Below are 14,445 nucleotides of genomic sequence, written 5' to 3'. Positions count from 1 at the left end.
TATGTACGCATGTGTGTGTGTGTGTGTCTGTGAATATATGTCATACAATGGGTGAGTGGCCACAGAGGCCAGCAGAAGGTGTCACATACTCTGCAGCTAAGCTTAAAGATAGTTGTGAGTAGCCCCACAAGGATTCTGGGAAACAAATCCAGGTCCTCTAGAGGAACAGCAAGCACTGTTAACCAATGAGGCATCTCTCTAACACCTACACTAATTTATATCACATGTGTATACGAATGGTGCACGTGTGGGGGTCAGAGGACAACTAGGAGGAGCCAGTCAGTTCTTTCCTTGTACCATGTGGGTCCCGGAAATGAGACTCAGGCCCTCTGGGTTAGTGACAAGAGAACCTCTACCCACTGAGCCATCTTTTGAGTTTTTGCAAGGAAGGAAAGAACTGGAGGGAGAAGGGAGGTCTCTAGTGCTGGGGTAGTTAGTGAAGACTCTGGAATAACAGCATCATGTGGTGAGGAGATCTGAGCAAAGGCAGGAACAGACAGGAACAACAGAAGGTGTGGCCCACCGAGCACGCTCTGCAGCCGCACTCTTCCATTCTCAGGTCAACGATGAAAAGGTGGCGGTCCCCTACAATCCAAACAAGCACTTGCGAGTCATGCTGCGGGCTCAGCGGCTGCTTCTCGTCACAGACTTCGAAATGGTGCTGGACTTTGATGGAAAACACAGTGCAGGTAACAGGCAGGGACACAGACTGCAGAAGGCTCTCTCTGTGCCAGCGGTGCTGACTCGCACCTGTAATCCCAGCCCTCAGGAACTGAGGCAGGAGGGTCTTCCATGCTAGCCAGGACTTATAGCCTGTCTCCAAGAAACCCAGACAAGCCCAAACCAAAAGGAAAAAAAAAAAGAAAAGAAAAGAAAAGAAAAGAAAAAAGAAAAGATAGTGCAACGTGTTGTGGAGCACATGTAATCTTAGCAGTTAGGAGATAGATACAGGAGTATCAGCAGTTCGAGGCTAGCCTCAGCTGTGTAGATGGTTTGAATCCAGTTTGGACTATATGAGACCCTGTCTCAAAATGAAAACAAAAACCAACCAACCAAAACAACAGCAATTTAAAAATGAAAATAAGACAATAAAACCAATAACCATAGAAAATAGGAGCTCCATTTCTGGGATGGAAGATGAAAGGCACAGCTCAGACAGACAGGTCATTACAGAAAGAAGTGACACTCAAGAACAGAGCCCTCAGCTTGAGAGGGGCACTACAGGGCACCTCCTTCTTCCTGCAGTGATCTCCTTGCCTACCACATACCGTGGGCTGACACGGGGCCTGTGTGGAAACTATGACAGGGACCAGTCCAATGAACTCATGCTGCCCAGTGGAGTGCTCACCTCGAATGCCCATGTCTTTGGCAACAGTTGGGAGGTGAAGGCACTGCATGCCTTCTTCCGCTTCCGAAGGTGAGGGCTGGCTGGGGGTCGGGGAGATGAGCAAATCTCTCTCGTTGGAGACGTGGAGAATTGAACATAGGACCTCATGCATGCAACCACTAAACCACATTCCTCACCCATTTCTGGGAATTAAATTACTCATTTTGAGCCACGCCCCCAGCCCCTCACTGGAGGATTCAAGGCAGGGGCTCTCCCACTGAGCCACGCCCCCAGCCCCTCACTGGGGGATTCTAGGCAGGGGCTCTCCCACTGAGCCACGCCCCCAGCCCCTCACTGGGGGATTCTAGGCAGGGGCTCTACCACAGAGCCATGTTCTCAGCCCCTCCCTGGGGGATTCTAGGCAGGGGCTCTACCACTGAGCCACGCCCCCAGCCCCTCAGTGGGGGATTCTCCTTAGGTAACCTCCCTCTGAGCTGGATATCTCCTAGCCAGCAATTCTCTTTTCCATTCCTTTTACCCTCTGGTCCTCAGCACAGAGGCACCTTCTGTCACTTGGTCTGTTTACTGATCACTGGGAATAGCTGCTCATTGGAAATACCCATGATGCCCTTGTCCTTCCCTCTACCTCTCCCTAGTCTTGTTCTTTCTCCTTCCTGAGCCTCACACAGCCCCTTGCCATCCCTACTTCAGGGCCCTACCAGAAGAAGAGGAAAGAGACGAAGAGCCTGACCTTCTCCAATCAGAATGCAGCCCAGAGCAGACTGCGCTTATCAGCAGCACCCAGGCCTGTAGGGTGCTTGTGGACCCCCAGGGCCCCTTTGCTGCATGTCACCAGATCATAGCCCCAGAGCCCTTTGAGCAGTGAGTTGCAGGCCCAGTACTTACAAGAATGATCCCGATTCCTGCTGCGGTTTTCTTTTCTGACCCCCTCTAGCTCTACTGGCTTGGGTCTTTTCTCTTGTGACCTCGTTTTCTACTGACTCCCCACATTCTGTCTCCTGTCTTTCTGCCACCAAATGCCTTACACCCCCCCACAACTATACTTCTAGCCCACCGACTTTCTGTGTGAGGTTCCAGGCTCCTTTTCTCTGTTTGTAATCTGCTTTATTCTGATTTATTTGGGTCTCATGTAGCCTAGGCTAATACATATCTAAAGATGACCTTAAACTTCTGATCTTTCTGCCTCCACCTCCCAAGTGCTGAGATTATAGGTGAGCATCACCATGCCTGGTTTATGTGGTAAGGGGGATAGAATCCAGGTCTTCACGCATGCTAAGCAAATACTCTACCAACTAAGCTGCATCCCCATCTTGCTTGTTTTTAAGCTGTCTGTGTATCTGTCTGTCTGTCTGTCTATCTATCTATCTATCTATCTATCTATCTATCTATCTATCTATCTAGGAGGATTTGTGTGTTGGGGGGGTTATGTTTGTACATGGTTGTGTATATACCATGTACGTTTACATAGGTCACATATCAACTTCAAATGTCCTTCCAGAGCCATCCACCTCGGTTTTGATCTTTTGCTTTCTTTCCTTTCATGTGAGTGTGGATGTGGCTATGTGTTGCCAAGGGACCAGAGTTGAAAATCGGGTGTCCTGCCCTGTCATGCTCTGCCTTATTCCGTTGAATCAGAACCTCCCTTACTGAACCTGGAGCTCACTGTTTTTAGGCCAGGCTGTGGGAGAGTGAGCCCCATTGATCCTTCTGTCTTCACTGCCCACAGAGCAGGGGTTCTAGGCATGTGCGTGGGGATTTGAACCCAGATCCTCATCTCGAACAGCAGGTGCTTTTACCCAGCGAGCATCTCCCCAGCTTCTACTGCTGGGGACCTTGCTGGAATCACAGGGTTTCCTGGGGAAGGCAGGGATGGGGCATGGCGTTAGGTGGCAAAAGTACCTTACCTTTGCTACATTATTTCCTTCTTTAACTCTTTGCTATTTTAAGGTCTAATGCGGCTGACTTCCTGCCATTAACTCCAGATGTTCAGCAGCAGGGGATTAAGGAAAAAAAGGCTTAATAGCTTGGGCTCTTTTCTTTCTGGTTCGGGAGCCCTTTATGGCCAGGCAAGAGGCTTGGAGTTTGTTTTCTCTTCCTGAGCCAGAGAGAAAAGAAGAGGAAGGGAGAAGCAAGGGGAAGAGGGGGAGAAGAGAAGAGAAGAGAAAGAAGAGAGAAAAGAGAAGAGAAGAGAAAAGAAAAGAAAAGAAAAGAAAAGAAAAGAAAAGAAAAGAAAAGAAAAGAAAAGAAAAGAAAAGAAAAGAAAAGAAAAAAGAGTCACCTATGCAGGAAAAAAAAAAAACCAACCCACACACTTTGGATGTACAGGGAACAGCTACACTCCGATTTGTATCATTGCTTTTAGCCTTTTATAGCTTTTAGACAGAAATTTCTCCATGTAAAGGAGAGTTACCTACTTTGTAGATAAAATGTTACATAAGAGGGCAGTTACAGAAGGATCCCAATAGTGAATTCAAAGCAGTGTTCCATTCTCACTAAGCTCATTATAAGTTCACAGCAACAGTTTCACCTGGCCTTGCTTTATCGTAGTACACACCTGTAAGCCTCATCCTTGGACCTGACCGAGAATGAATGTTTTTTCTTGATCACAAATCTGTCCCAAGTTTATTTCTCTTTTTCATATCATTGTGAAAGCTCGTTGTATTCCTTATTATGCAGTCTTTATTTAGAATTTTATGAGGGGACACATCCTATTCTTGATTCTAACTCATGACTTTCTGGCAAAACAACTAAAACCATCTCCTTAAACTTTTTTCTTAAAAATATTTGAATCACATTAGAAATTCTATAAAGTCATTAATTCACCTAAACAGCATTAATTTATGAAAGTTCATCTTCATGCTGATCTGCAGTACATGTGCTCAGGAGGGCGAGCTGTTGTCCAGGCATTGTTAGGCTATGTAATAGTGACTGGAAAGGCATGTCAGCAGTGAGACTCGATCATGAGATGAAGTCTCTAAGGACCCTGTATACTAGAGCTCACTCATCGCAGGTCATGCAAAATGATAGGCCATCTCCTGAAAACTCACTTGCATGCCTTGACCTTTCCTAGATGGCTTCTGAGATGAAGTCTCTAACTCAAACACAAGGCTTATTGATTAGGCTAAGCTGGCTGGCCAGGGAGCCTCAGGGACCCTTGTATCTTCCCTTCCTGGCACTGAGACTACAGCACCACACCCTGCTTGTTCTTAACTTGGATACTGGTAATCAAACAGGTCTTTATTCTTGCAAGGCAAGCACTCTGTCAGCTAAGCCATCTCCCCATATCCCAGCCTCTCACCCCTGGGCCCTTTTTCAGCAAGGCTGGATCCCTTTGGCTCCCCTCTCTAACAGCACGCCTACCCCACCCATCCCCTTTCTACCCCAGGCGCTGTATGTTGGATATGTGCACTGGCTGGAAGACCAAAGAAGAAGAGGAACTTCGATGTCGTGTCCTCAGTGGTTATGCCATCATTTGCCAGGAGGCAGGCGCCAACATGACTGGTTGGCGGGACCACACACGCTGTGGTGAGGCTCCGTCCCTGCCCAGTGGCTGGTCTGACTCTTAGCCACTCAACCCCCGGCTCCACTCTGCTGCTGCTGCCACCCTCACCTTGGCCACCTGGCCTTGGCCTTGGTTCGTCCCAGATTCAGTGCAGCAAGTGATTCCAGACGGACTCCTTTCCTGTCCAACCCCATTTCTCCTCCTCTCTGCCTCATATTTTTGTTGCATTTTCTCTTCAATTTTTTCTGTGTGTGTGTGTGTGTGTGTGTGTATTGTATTCCTGTGTTTTGGGGTGCATGCATGCATATGTGTGGAAACTAGATAGCAGGAGCTATTTACCTGTCCTTTTGTTTAAGGGGGCAGGTGTGTGTGTGTGTGTGTGTGTGTGTGTGTGGTGTCTTCCACCATGTGGGAGGGATCTAATGTAGGTCATCTTTACCAGCAGTCTTACTAACCCACCTTGGTTTTTTGAGACAGGGACTCTTACTGGGATTCCTCAGGTCTCCACCTCCCCAGCACTGGGATTACCAGCACATGGCACCACACCTGGCTGGGATTCGAACTCAGGTCCCCATGCTTGAACAGAAGTACTTTTACGGGCTCAGCTATCTCTCGGCTCTCTGTTTATGATTTGGGGTGGCTTTTTAAAAAAGATTTTGCTTATCTGTATTTGATGTATACGTACGAGTGCTTTGTCTGCATGCTTTCTGTGTACTGTGTGCATCCCAGTGCCCACGGAGGCTAGACAATCCCCTGGAACTAGAGTCACAGACGGTTGTGAGCCGCCATGTGGGAGCTGGATACAGATCCTGGGTCCTCAGCAAGTGCTCTTAACTGAGAAGCCCTCTCTCCAGCTCCTGTTTTTGGCTTTTCGAGACAGAATTTCACTCTGTAACCCGAGCTGACCAGAGACTCATGGTGATCTTTTCACCTCAGCCCCTGAGTGCTGGGTTACAAGCCACTGTGCCCACCCTCCCAGCATCCACCTGTGTCCATCGTGTCCGTGTGCCAGACAAGCTCTTCAGACAGACCCAGCCTGCTTGTCCTGGGCTCCCTGTCTGCAGGGATCGCTGTTGGGTAACCTTATCTGCCTCTTTCTTTTTCTTGACCACTAATCTCTTTATCTGTTTGGACCCCAGGCCAGCCAGCTCCTAACTCTGCTTCTGTCCCCTCAGCCATGACATGTCCTGCCAATACTGTGTACCAGCGCTGCATGACACCCTGCCCGGCGTCCTGTGCCAAATTTGTGACCCCCAAGGTCTGTGAAGGCCCCTGCGTGGAAGGCTGTGCCAGCCTCCCCGGCTACATTTACAGTGACACACAGAGCCTCCCAGTGACGCACTGCGGCTGCACTACCGATGGCATCTATTACAAGGTCCGGGTGGCATAGAGGCCTGGGAGCCCAGGTACAGAGAAGGGCACCTCGGGTGAATCTAGACCGGCTCCTGTCTTCACCTCCTCTCTTCCAGCTGGGTGACAGCTTTGTAACTAACGACTGCTCCCAGCACTGTACCTGTGCAAGCCAGGGGATCCTGCTGTGTGAGCCCTATGGCTGCAGAGCTGGGGAGTCCTGCATGGTGGCCAACTTTACTCGAGGCTGCTTCCAGGGTAAGCCTGGGTTCTTCTGCTCTCTAAACCAGGGATACCCTCCCTCTCTCCCTCTCCTCTGCTGGATGGGATTCTCGCCCAAGTTTGCACCTTCCCCCTCTCTTATCAAGTATTTACTACCTGCCATGCAGCACCTGTCCCAGAATCCACTTTAATCCTCACCTAGTGGAAAGTATGACATCCTACTTTATGAGCAATGAAAATAGGGTTCTGTCCAAGAATGGCAGTGGGCATATCTTTAATCCTAACACTAAGGAGACAGAGGTAGGTGTGTCTCTGTGGGTGTGGTCTGGTCTGCATAGAAGGTTCCAGGCCAGACAGGAGTACATAGTAAGACCCTATTTGTCTCTCTCAAAAGGGAGACGATTCCAAGGCTAGAAAGATAGCTTGTAAAGTGCTTCCTGCACAAATGTAGGGGACCTGAGTTGGGTTTCTTAAACCATGTTTAAGTTTAAAGCTAAGTGTGATGATGACACCATTGCATACACTAGCAAGCGTTTGCTGAAAGGACCCAGATATAGCTGTCTCTTGTGAGACTAGGCCGGGGCCTAGCAAACACATAAGTGGATGCTCACAGTCAGCTATTGGATGGATCACAGGGCCCCCAATGGAGGAGCTAGAGAAAGTACCCAAGGAGCTAAAGAGATCTGCAACCCTATAGAAGGAACAACAATATGAATTAACCAGTACCCCGGAGCTCTTGACTCTAGCTGCATATGAATCAAAAGATGGCCTAGTCAGCCATCACTGGAAAGAGAGGCCCATTGGACATGCAAACTTTACATGCCCCAGTACAGGGGAACGCCAGGGCCAAAAAGTGGGAATGGGTGGGCAGAGGAGTGGGGGGGGGGTGGTATGGGGAACTTTTGGGATAGCATTGGAAATGTAAATGAGGAAAATACGTAATAAAAAATATTAAAAAAAAAAAAAAAGCTAAGTGTGTGCTAGGCAGTGGTGGTGCATGCCTTTAATCCCAGCACTCAAGAGGCAGAGGCAGTCGAGTTTCTGAGTTCAAGGCCACCCTGGTCTACAAAGTGAGTTCCAGGTCAGCCAGGGCTACACAGAGAAACCCTGTCTCAAAAGACAAACACAAGCAAGCAAGCAAGCAAGCAAACAAACAAACAAACAAACAATTGAGCGTAGCTGAGGGAGGTCTCTGTCTCTGTGTTTACTTGCACTTGCGGCTCTTGCAGAGGACCCAGGTTCAGTTCCCACTACCCACATGGTATTTGCCAACTGCCTGTAACTCCAGTTCTGGCCTCTGGGGGCAGCAGATACACACGTGGTACACATAAGTACAGCAGGCACTCACATTTACACATAAAATGGATCTCTGGGGCTTGCCAGGCTTTCAGCCTAGAGAGTCAGTAAGCTCCGGATTTATGAGAGACCCTGTCTCTAAAAAGGACAAAGCAGATGGCAACTGAGGAATGGCCTTCACACACATGTATACCAATACACACATACACGCGCACATGCGCGCGCACACACACAAGGAAACTGGGGCTTCCAGGACGTTAAGCAAATTGTCTAGCCCCAGGATAGCAGGGTTAAAGTGTAGATTGCCGAGTGAACCCCAGGTCAGGGTCCAGTGACTACTGCCCTCTCCCCTGGGGCCTGTCCCACAGCCAGGCGTCTGCACTGTGAGTATCCTCTTGGGACCCACTCACACCTTTCTGCCCTTGCAGACAGCCCTTGTCTGCCGAACCCCTGTCACAATGATGGCCGGTGTGAGGAGCAGGGGGCCACCTTCATCTGCCACTGCGACTTCGGTTATGGAGGAGAATTCTGCACAGAGCCTCAGGATATCACAACCAGAAAAAAGATAGGTAACAGCCACATCCCCATATAATATCTATTATATATCATAGGTATGTCATAGAAATGACATCGATACATAAAATATCCAATTGTATTAATCTATCATAAGATATTACATATAGTATAATAAGCAAAATATCATAGACAATATTGTGTATTACATACCATATATGATATATAAAGTATATAATTACATATCACATATATAGCTTATGGTTATATATAAATATTTTGGGTGATTATACTAATATATGTTAAATGTATAATATATAGATTATGCTAATATGCTATATATTTTAGATATCATGAGTCATATACTATTAGTTATATAATATATTCCATATAATATATTTTACATATTTGAGGGATATTTATTTATTTATTTATTTGTTGTGGAGGTCAGAGAACAGCCCAAGGAAATCACTTCTTTCCTTCCACTGTGGGAATCCCTCCATACAGCTCAGGTCTCTAGATGGTACCAAACACCTTAACCTATGCACCTGTCTTTCCTGATCATGTATTTTACACTACATATCATACGTGTAACATTCAGGGACAGTGCTAGAGGCCTATAATACTAGTATATTGGAGGTGAAGACAAGAAGATTGGGAGTTCAAGGTCATCCTCAGCTATATAGTGAGTTTGAGGCCAGCCATGTTATATGAAATCCTGTCTCAGTTAAAAGCCCCTAAAATATGTATTACATAATAATATATTACATAGGAAATGTAATAGAGATCATGTTGCTGTGTGATTTCCCCCAAAATCTGCAAGACAGCAACCCTCAATGGTCTTTTGCCCATCTCCTAGTGGAACAATCTGGAATCTTCTCTGTGAACCACCACCACTCTTTTGGTTGTGGTGGTGGTGGTGGTGGTGATGGTGGTGTGTGTGTGTGTGTGTGTGTGTGTGTGTATGTGAAGGGAGGGAGGGACAGAGAGAGGGAGGGGTCAGTGAGGCAGGAGGGTTAATAACCCTGAGCTCAAGGCCAGTCCACCTAGGCTACATGGTTCCAGGATAGCCTAGGTGTGAGCAAGGCCCTGTCTCAAAAGATCAAGACAGCACGTAGGGGAGAGCTGCAGATGACACCGGTGTGGACAGCCCTTGTGACGTCCTGTGGGGGCTGTGACTGGGAATAGTAAGGACCTTCATGTCCCTGAGCCTCCTGGAGGGAGAACAAGACTTAGGAGGACAAGATGCCTTACTTAATCTGACAGCGAAGGACCAAAAAGAAGTGCTGCTTCCAAATATCCCCCAGTCTCCCACCCTGTCACCTGTCCCTGTCATGCATGGGGCGGGGGGCATGCACAGGCACCGTATGCGTGTAGAGGCCAGAGGACAACCTTGGATGTGAGTGCTGAGATGTCTTAGAGCCCTGGCAAGCTGGCTCAGTGGGGAAAGGTGCTTGCTTCCAAGCCGGATGACCTGAATCTGATCCCAGGGCCCCACAGAACTAACTCCTGCAGGTTATCCCCCCGCACCCCCCCCCCCACATACACATCTTCACCTCACATCTTGCTCTTGCTGGGACCACAGGCATGCACTACCACAGTAGCTGTGGGATCTGTGCCTGAAAAGGTAACTTTACCCGGAGCCAACACCCCAGGGCCGTCACCATTTCCTTTCAGAAGCATCCAGCTTGGTGGCCATCCTGCCAGGAGTGCTTGTGATGGTGTTAGTCCCTGTCTTACTGCCCAGAGTGTACGTTTACATGGCGACAAGAACAACCATGGCGAGGAGGAGGAGGAAGAGGAGAGAGTAAGTCCCGGTCTGGGCCTAAGTGGGAGCGGGGTAGTCGATGTGTGGGACCTAACGCACACAAAAGCCGTGCTCCCCATCTGTTCCCCACTCCCTCTAGGAAGAAACTGTTGAGACAAATTAGGCTGGAGGATGCAGGTGAGAACCAGCCCTGGGGGTGGAGGGGTTGTGAGTCTAAGCCAAGAGTTGAGCCCTCTTCCAACGTGGGTGTTCTTTCTCTCTCCTCAGATGTTCCAGAGCCTACCTTCAAAGCCGCCGAGTTCTGAGCTGTCCTCAAACAGAGAAAAATATTTATTTTATTTTTTAAAATACTTTTTTTGTTTTGTGATTGTTATTGTGGGGGGATGGGCAGGCGCCTGCCACTTGCGCGTCCGGAGGTGAGAAGACAATTTGTGTGAGTCACTTCCTTTCCTTTGTGGGACGTGGGGATTGAGCTCAGGTCATTAGGCTTCATAGCAGGTGACTTCTCCACCAAGATACCTTGATAGACCCAGGCTTAATGTTTTTTAGATATGAATTTCTCCCTGATGGTGGTGGAGGCAGCTAGTCTGGGACCTAAAGAGAAAGAGAAAAGGGAGACAGATGTGTGTGGATCCCTGAAGGCTGAGTGCTGTGGAAGCAGTGTCCCGGGGAGAGAACCTCAGGTTTCAGGAAGGAGAATGTCACTCATCGAAAGCCACAGTCAGATGGCCTGATCAGCTCTGGTAGGGCACCAGCAATGGAAGACAGAAGAGGCAGGGAGGGAAGGTTCTGGAAGGAAGATGAGCTATAAACCCCTCAGGACAGGAAAGACTCTTCCTCGACACATCTTTTTTAAGACAAGTTATTACGTAGCGGGGGATGACTCTGAACTCCTCATCCTCCTACCTCTGCCTGTTGAAATTACAGGTCTACATGTCTACACCCTATGGGTGCTAGGGGCAGATCCCAGGGTTCAGACACTGCCGTCGGAGCCGATTCTCCAGCTCCTGTTGGGCATCTCCTTGACCCGTTTGAAAAAACATACGTGTGTGCGTGTAGACATATGTGTTCATGTGTGTACATCATGTGTACAGACGTGACACCATTCCTGCAAAGTCATGAACGAATATGCTCCCCCAGTCAGGGAACCAAGGATGAAGCAGAGTAGGGCCACCCCTGTGGTGGTCCAGGGTTCTGGGATTGCTTGCAGGAATGTAGGGGAGTGGCTACGCACAGCTGGGAAGTGACCCCATGGTAGCAGTGATGGCCTGAATGCTGGAGCCCTGGTGCTCGCTGCACAGCCTGCAGGCAGCTTGCAGGGTTGGCAGGGGGTGGGGGGGTGGGGGGTGTCTCGGCTGGTCTGAGAGTGTTCTCGGCAGTCCTTGCTGTTCATATACGCTTGGGAAGGAGTGGCTCAGGGCATTCGTTCTGTCAGTTTTAGGACTGAATGGCTTTACTTCCTGGGCCTTCCTTAGGGAGCTTCCCTGAAGGGCATTCTGAATCACACTTTTGTTTCACTTACTTCATGTGTCTGTCTATAAGAGAGGGTGTCTGCCATCTGTGTGCACATGGCCACAGACGCCAGAAGAGAACGCTGGACTCCTGGGAACTGGAGTGACTGGCAGTTGTAAGCCGGCAACCAAACTCAGGTCCTCTGGGAGAGCAGCAGCAAGTGCTCTCAGCCATGGAGCCCCGACTGCTGCTCAAGATCCTCAGGATGTGGCTCTCCAAGACAGGACGAACCCACTCGGGGGAAACTGTCATTCCGCAGGCACACGCTTCACTGTGCACACTCTTGATGTAGTGGCCAGAGGACAGCCTCTGCCACCATTCCTCAGGTCCTTTCCACCTTTTTGTTTGTTTGTTTTTGGTTTTTTGAGATAGGGTTTCTCTGTATAGCCCTGGCTGTCCTGGAACTCACTCTGTAGACCAGGCTGGCATCGAACTCAGAAATCCGCCTGCCTCTGCCTCCCAAGTGCTGGGATTAAAGGCAAAGGCGAGTGCCACCACTGCCTGGCTACCTTTTTTTTTTTTTTTTTTTTTGGAGACAGTCTCCCACTAGACTTTGACAAGGAGCTAGGCTAGCCCGTCAGCCAGTTTCCATGGAAACCGTCTCTCCCTTCCATGTCTCCTCCACTGTCCTTGTGGTGTGCATCACTACATGGGGCCATGTACATGGGTTCTGGTCCTCATTAATGTGATGAACACTTTACCAAGAGAGCCATCTCTCCAGCACCCCGGTGGGCTTTCTTTTCCGTTTACTAATGCTCACACACATATGTAGAGGTCAGAAGACAGCAAGCAGGAGCCAGTGCTTCTTTACCATGCGGTGGGGCTTAGGGACCAAGCTTAGGTCACTTTTAGCAGCAAGCACTTGGACCTGCTGAGACATGTCACTGCCACGCCCCTACCCCAAGTTTTTTGTTTTTTTCTGAGACAGGGTTTCTCTGTGTAGTTCTGGCTGCCCTGGAACTCATTTTGTAGACCAGGCTGGCCTCAAACTCAGAAATCCGCCTGCCTCTGCCTCCCAAGTGCTGGGATTAAAGGGTGCGCCGCCACACACCCCCCCCCCCCCCCCGCCTCCATGTTATTTTTTAAAGTGGCCTCAAGCTTGCTGGCCTGGAGCTCCCTGAGCTCTGAGAGGGCTTAGCCTGAGTTCCTCCACTAGGGGGAAGCAAGGGCATCCTGGGTTTCTTGCTTCCAGCTGGGATTTTTCCAGAGGGTATCTATCCCTCATTCTTCGTTCCTTCAAAGAGCCCTTCAGGAGGTTACTATGGGACCTGAGGGTGGAATTACAGGCTTTAGGAGCCATTCTGACAACCAGGTAGATGTGACCACCTGGTTCAGCCAAAGGAGGCCAAGGTGTATAATTTGCACTCTTTGAGAGTCTGTCTCTTGACTTACTTCTTGCTTCGGGTAATGAAGGGGAAATGTGGCTAAAAGGAAGACAACCAGGCATGGATCAGACTGTGAAGACCTCAAGAAACCAAGACTTGGCCAGAGGCTTTGAGGCAGGGAGGACACAGGCCAGGGAGATATTACTAATCTGTGTGACAACCTTTGGGGACCTTTCCTGAAGTCAGCCAAACTCAATATTATGGAAAGGGCCCAGGACAGGAGTGGGACCTGCCCTGCAGGACCCTGGTTTCCCTCACTAGGACAGAAGGCACAGTGCCCCTCAGCAGGTTAACCTCCTGCCTGGAGCCCGGTTTCTCCCCCTGGCCTCCATTTTTGTTCTGCTTGGATGCTGTGACCTTCATCTTCTTTCTTTCCCCTAGCAGCTCTGGAGGTCACTGTATCTAGCCAGGATGTCTGTTTGGCAGCGAAAGGCAGTTGGCTGGATTAGTGTCCCCTGGGACACTCCCCTTCCTGGTAGTAATGAGCCCCTCCCACCCTCCAGAGATATTAAATGTCACCCAGGGAGAGACAAAGGACTTCGTGTGATTCATGCCATAATCCCAGAATTCCAGAGGCTGAGGCAGGAGGATAGTGAGTTCCAAGTCTGGCCTGGGTTATTAGCAAGCCCTGGTTTACAAAATACAAGAAGGGGTAGGGGTTCACTGGCAGCTAGTTCAGTCAGCAAGCAAGCTCAGAAGATCAGGGTTCTGTTTGCAGCGGAGGAGGGGTTTGTGGGAATGGTAGTATGGGCTTACCCTTCTAGAACTGTGGAGGGAAGAAACAATTCCTAGGCCATGCTGGCCGACCAGGCTAGCCCACATGGCCAGTTTCAGGAGAATGAGAGGACCTGCAGAGAATCAGTCTTTCTCACTTAATGTTCATGCATGAGCATGCACATTTGCGTACACACACATACACACACACACACACACACACACACACACACACACACGTGCAGGGGAAATGATAGCAACACTGCCTTGGGGCCAGTGTGTGAGGTTCTGCACCCCTCACATCCACAGCGCTGCTGTGGAATGGCTGCAGCTCAATCAGGCTAGCCTGCACTAACTGGCCCTTACAGGTGTCCCAATGGGAAGGCATACCCAGGAGCAGAGGGGACTGAGAAAACAGCGGGGAAGTGGAGAGACTGGAATGGGGTACGGACCCCATCCTCCTTTTCCTTGTCTGGGAGAAGTTAGCAGCAGACTCATTGGAGCGGCTCCCCCTCCCCTTCCCAGGAGGCCAGGAAAACCTGCCTGGGCAGCATCTTGAATGGGGGAATTGTCCTGAGAGCTACCTGGCATAAGTACACACATGTGAGGGCCCCCTTTCAGCCACTCCCCATCTCCCCCTCCCCCCACAGCCAATGCTGGCTCACCACTAAACCAACCCCAGCTATGGACATCCAGTCTAAGTTTGTGGGCACCTAACTGGACCCCCCACAGTCACCCGTGCCCCCTTGTCCTTTTAAAGCAGTTCTAGGGCAGGACTATGGACTACATGCTTGGCTTCTCTCATACAACCCCCTGCCAGAGCTAAGGAGACAGA

At 49.5% G+C, this 14,445-nt stretch overlaps 1 protein-coding gene across 1 annotated transcript in view; it reads left to right on the top strand.

The window, feature by feature from the left end:
• The window catches only part of Zan (zonadhesin), a 94,889-nt gene extending 84,585 nt beyond the window's left edge, over positions 1-10,304 (top strand). The window contains exons 76-85 of the mRNA XM_085836391.1: positions 560-689; positions 1,246-1,417; positions 2,039-2,209; positions 4,734-4,873; positions 6,026-6,225; positions 6,320-6,458; positions 8,147-8,287; positions 9,909-10,038; positions 10,139-10,176; positions 10,267-10,304. Coding sequence (XP_085692517.1) covers positions 560-689; positions 1,246-1,417; positions 2,039-2,209; positions 4,734-4,873; positions 6,026-6,225; positions 6,320-6,458; positions 8,147-8,287; positions 9,909-10,038; positions 10,139-10,176; positions 10,267-10,304 — 1,299 coding nt within the window. The remainder of the gene's footprint in view (positions 1-559; positions 690-1,245; positions 1,418-2,038; positions 2,210-4,733; positions 4,874-6,025; positions 6,226-6,319; positions 6,459-8,146; positions 8,288-9,908; positions 10,039-10,138; positions 10,177-10,266) is intronic.
• The last annotated feature ends 4,141 nt before the right edge of the window (positions 10,305-14,445 follow it).

Source organism: Mus caroli, unplaced genomic scaffold (genome assembly GCF_978045245.1).
Source record: "Mus caroli unplaced genomic scaffold, Mus_caroli_1 scaffold_4, whole genome shotgun sequence".
NCBI classification, from domain to species: domain Eukaryota; kingdom Metazoa; phylum Chordata; class Mammalia; order Rodentia; family Muridae; genus Mus; species Mus caroli.
This window is presented reverse-complemented; position numbering and strand designations above follow the sequence as displayed.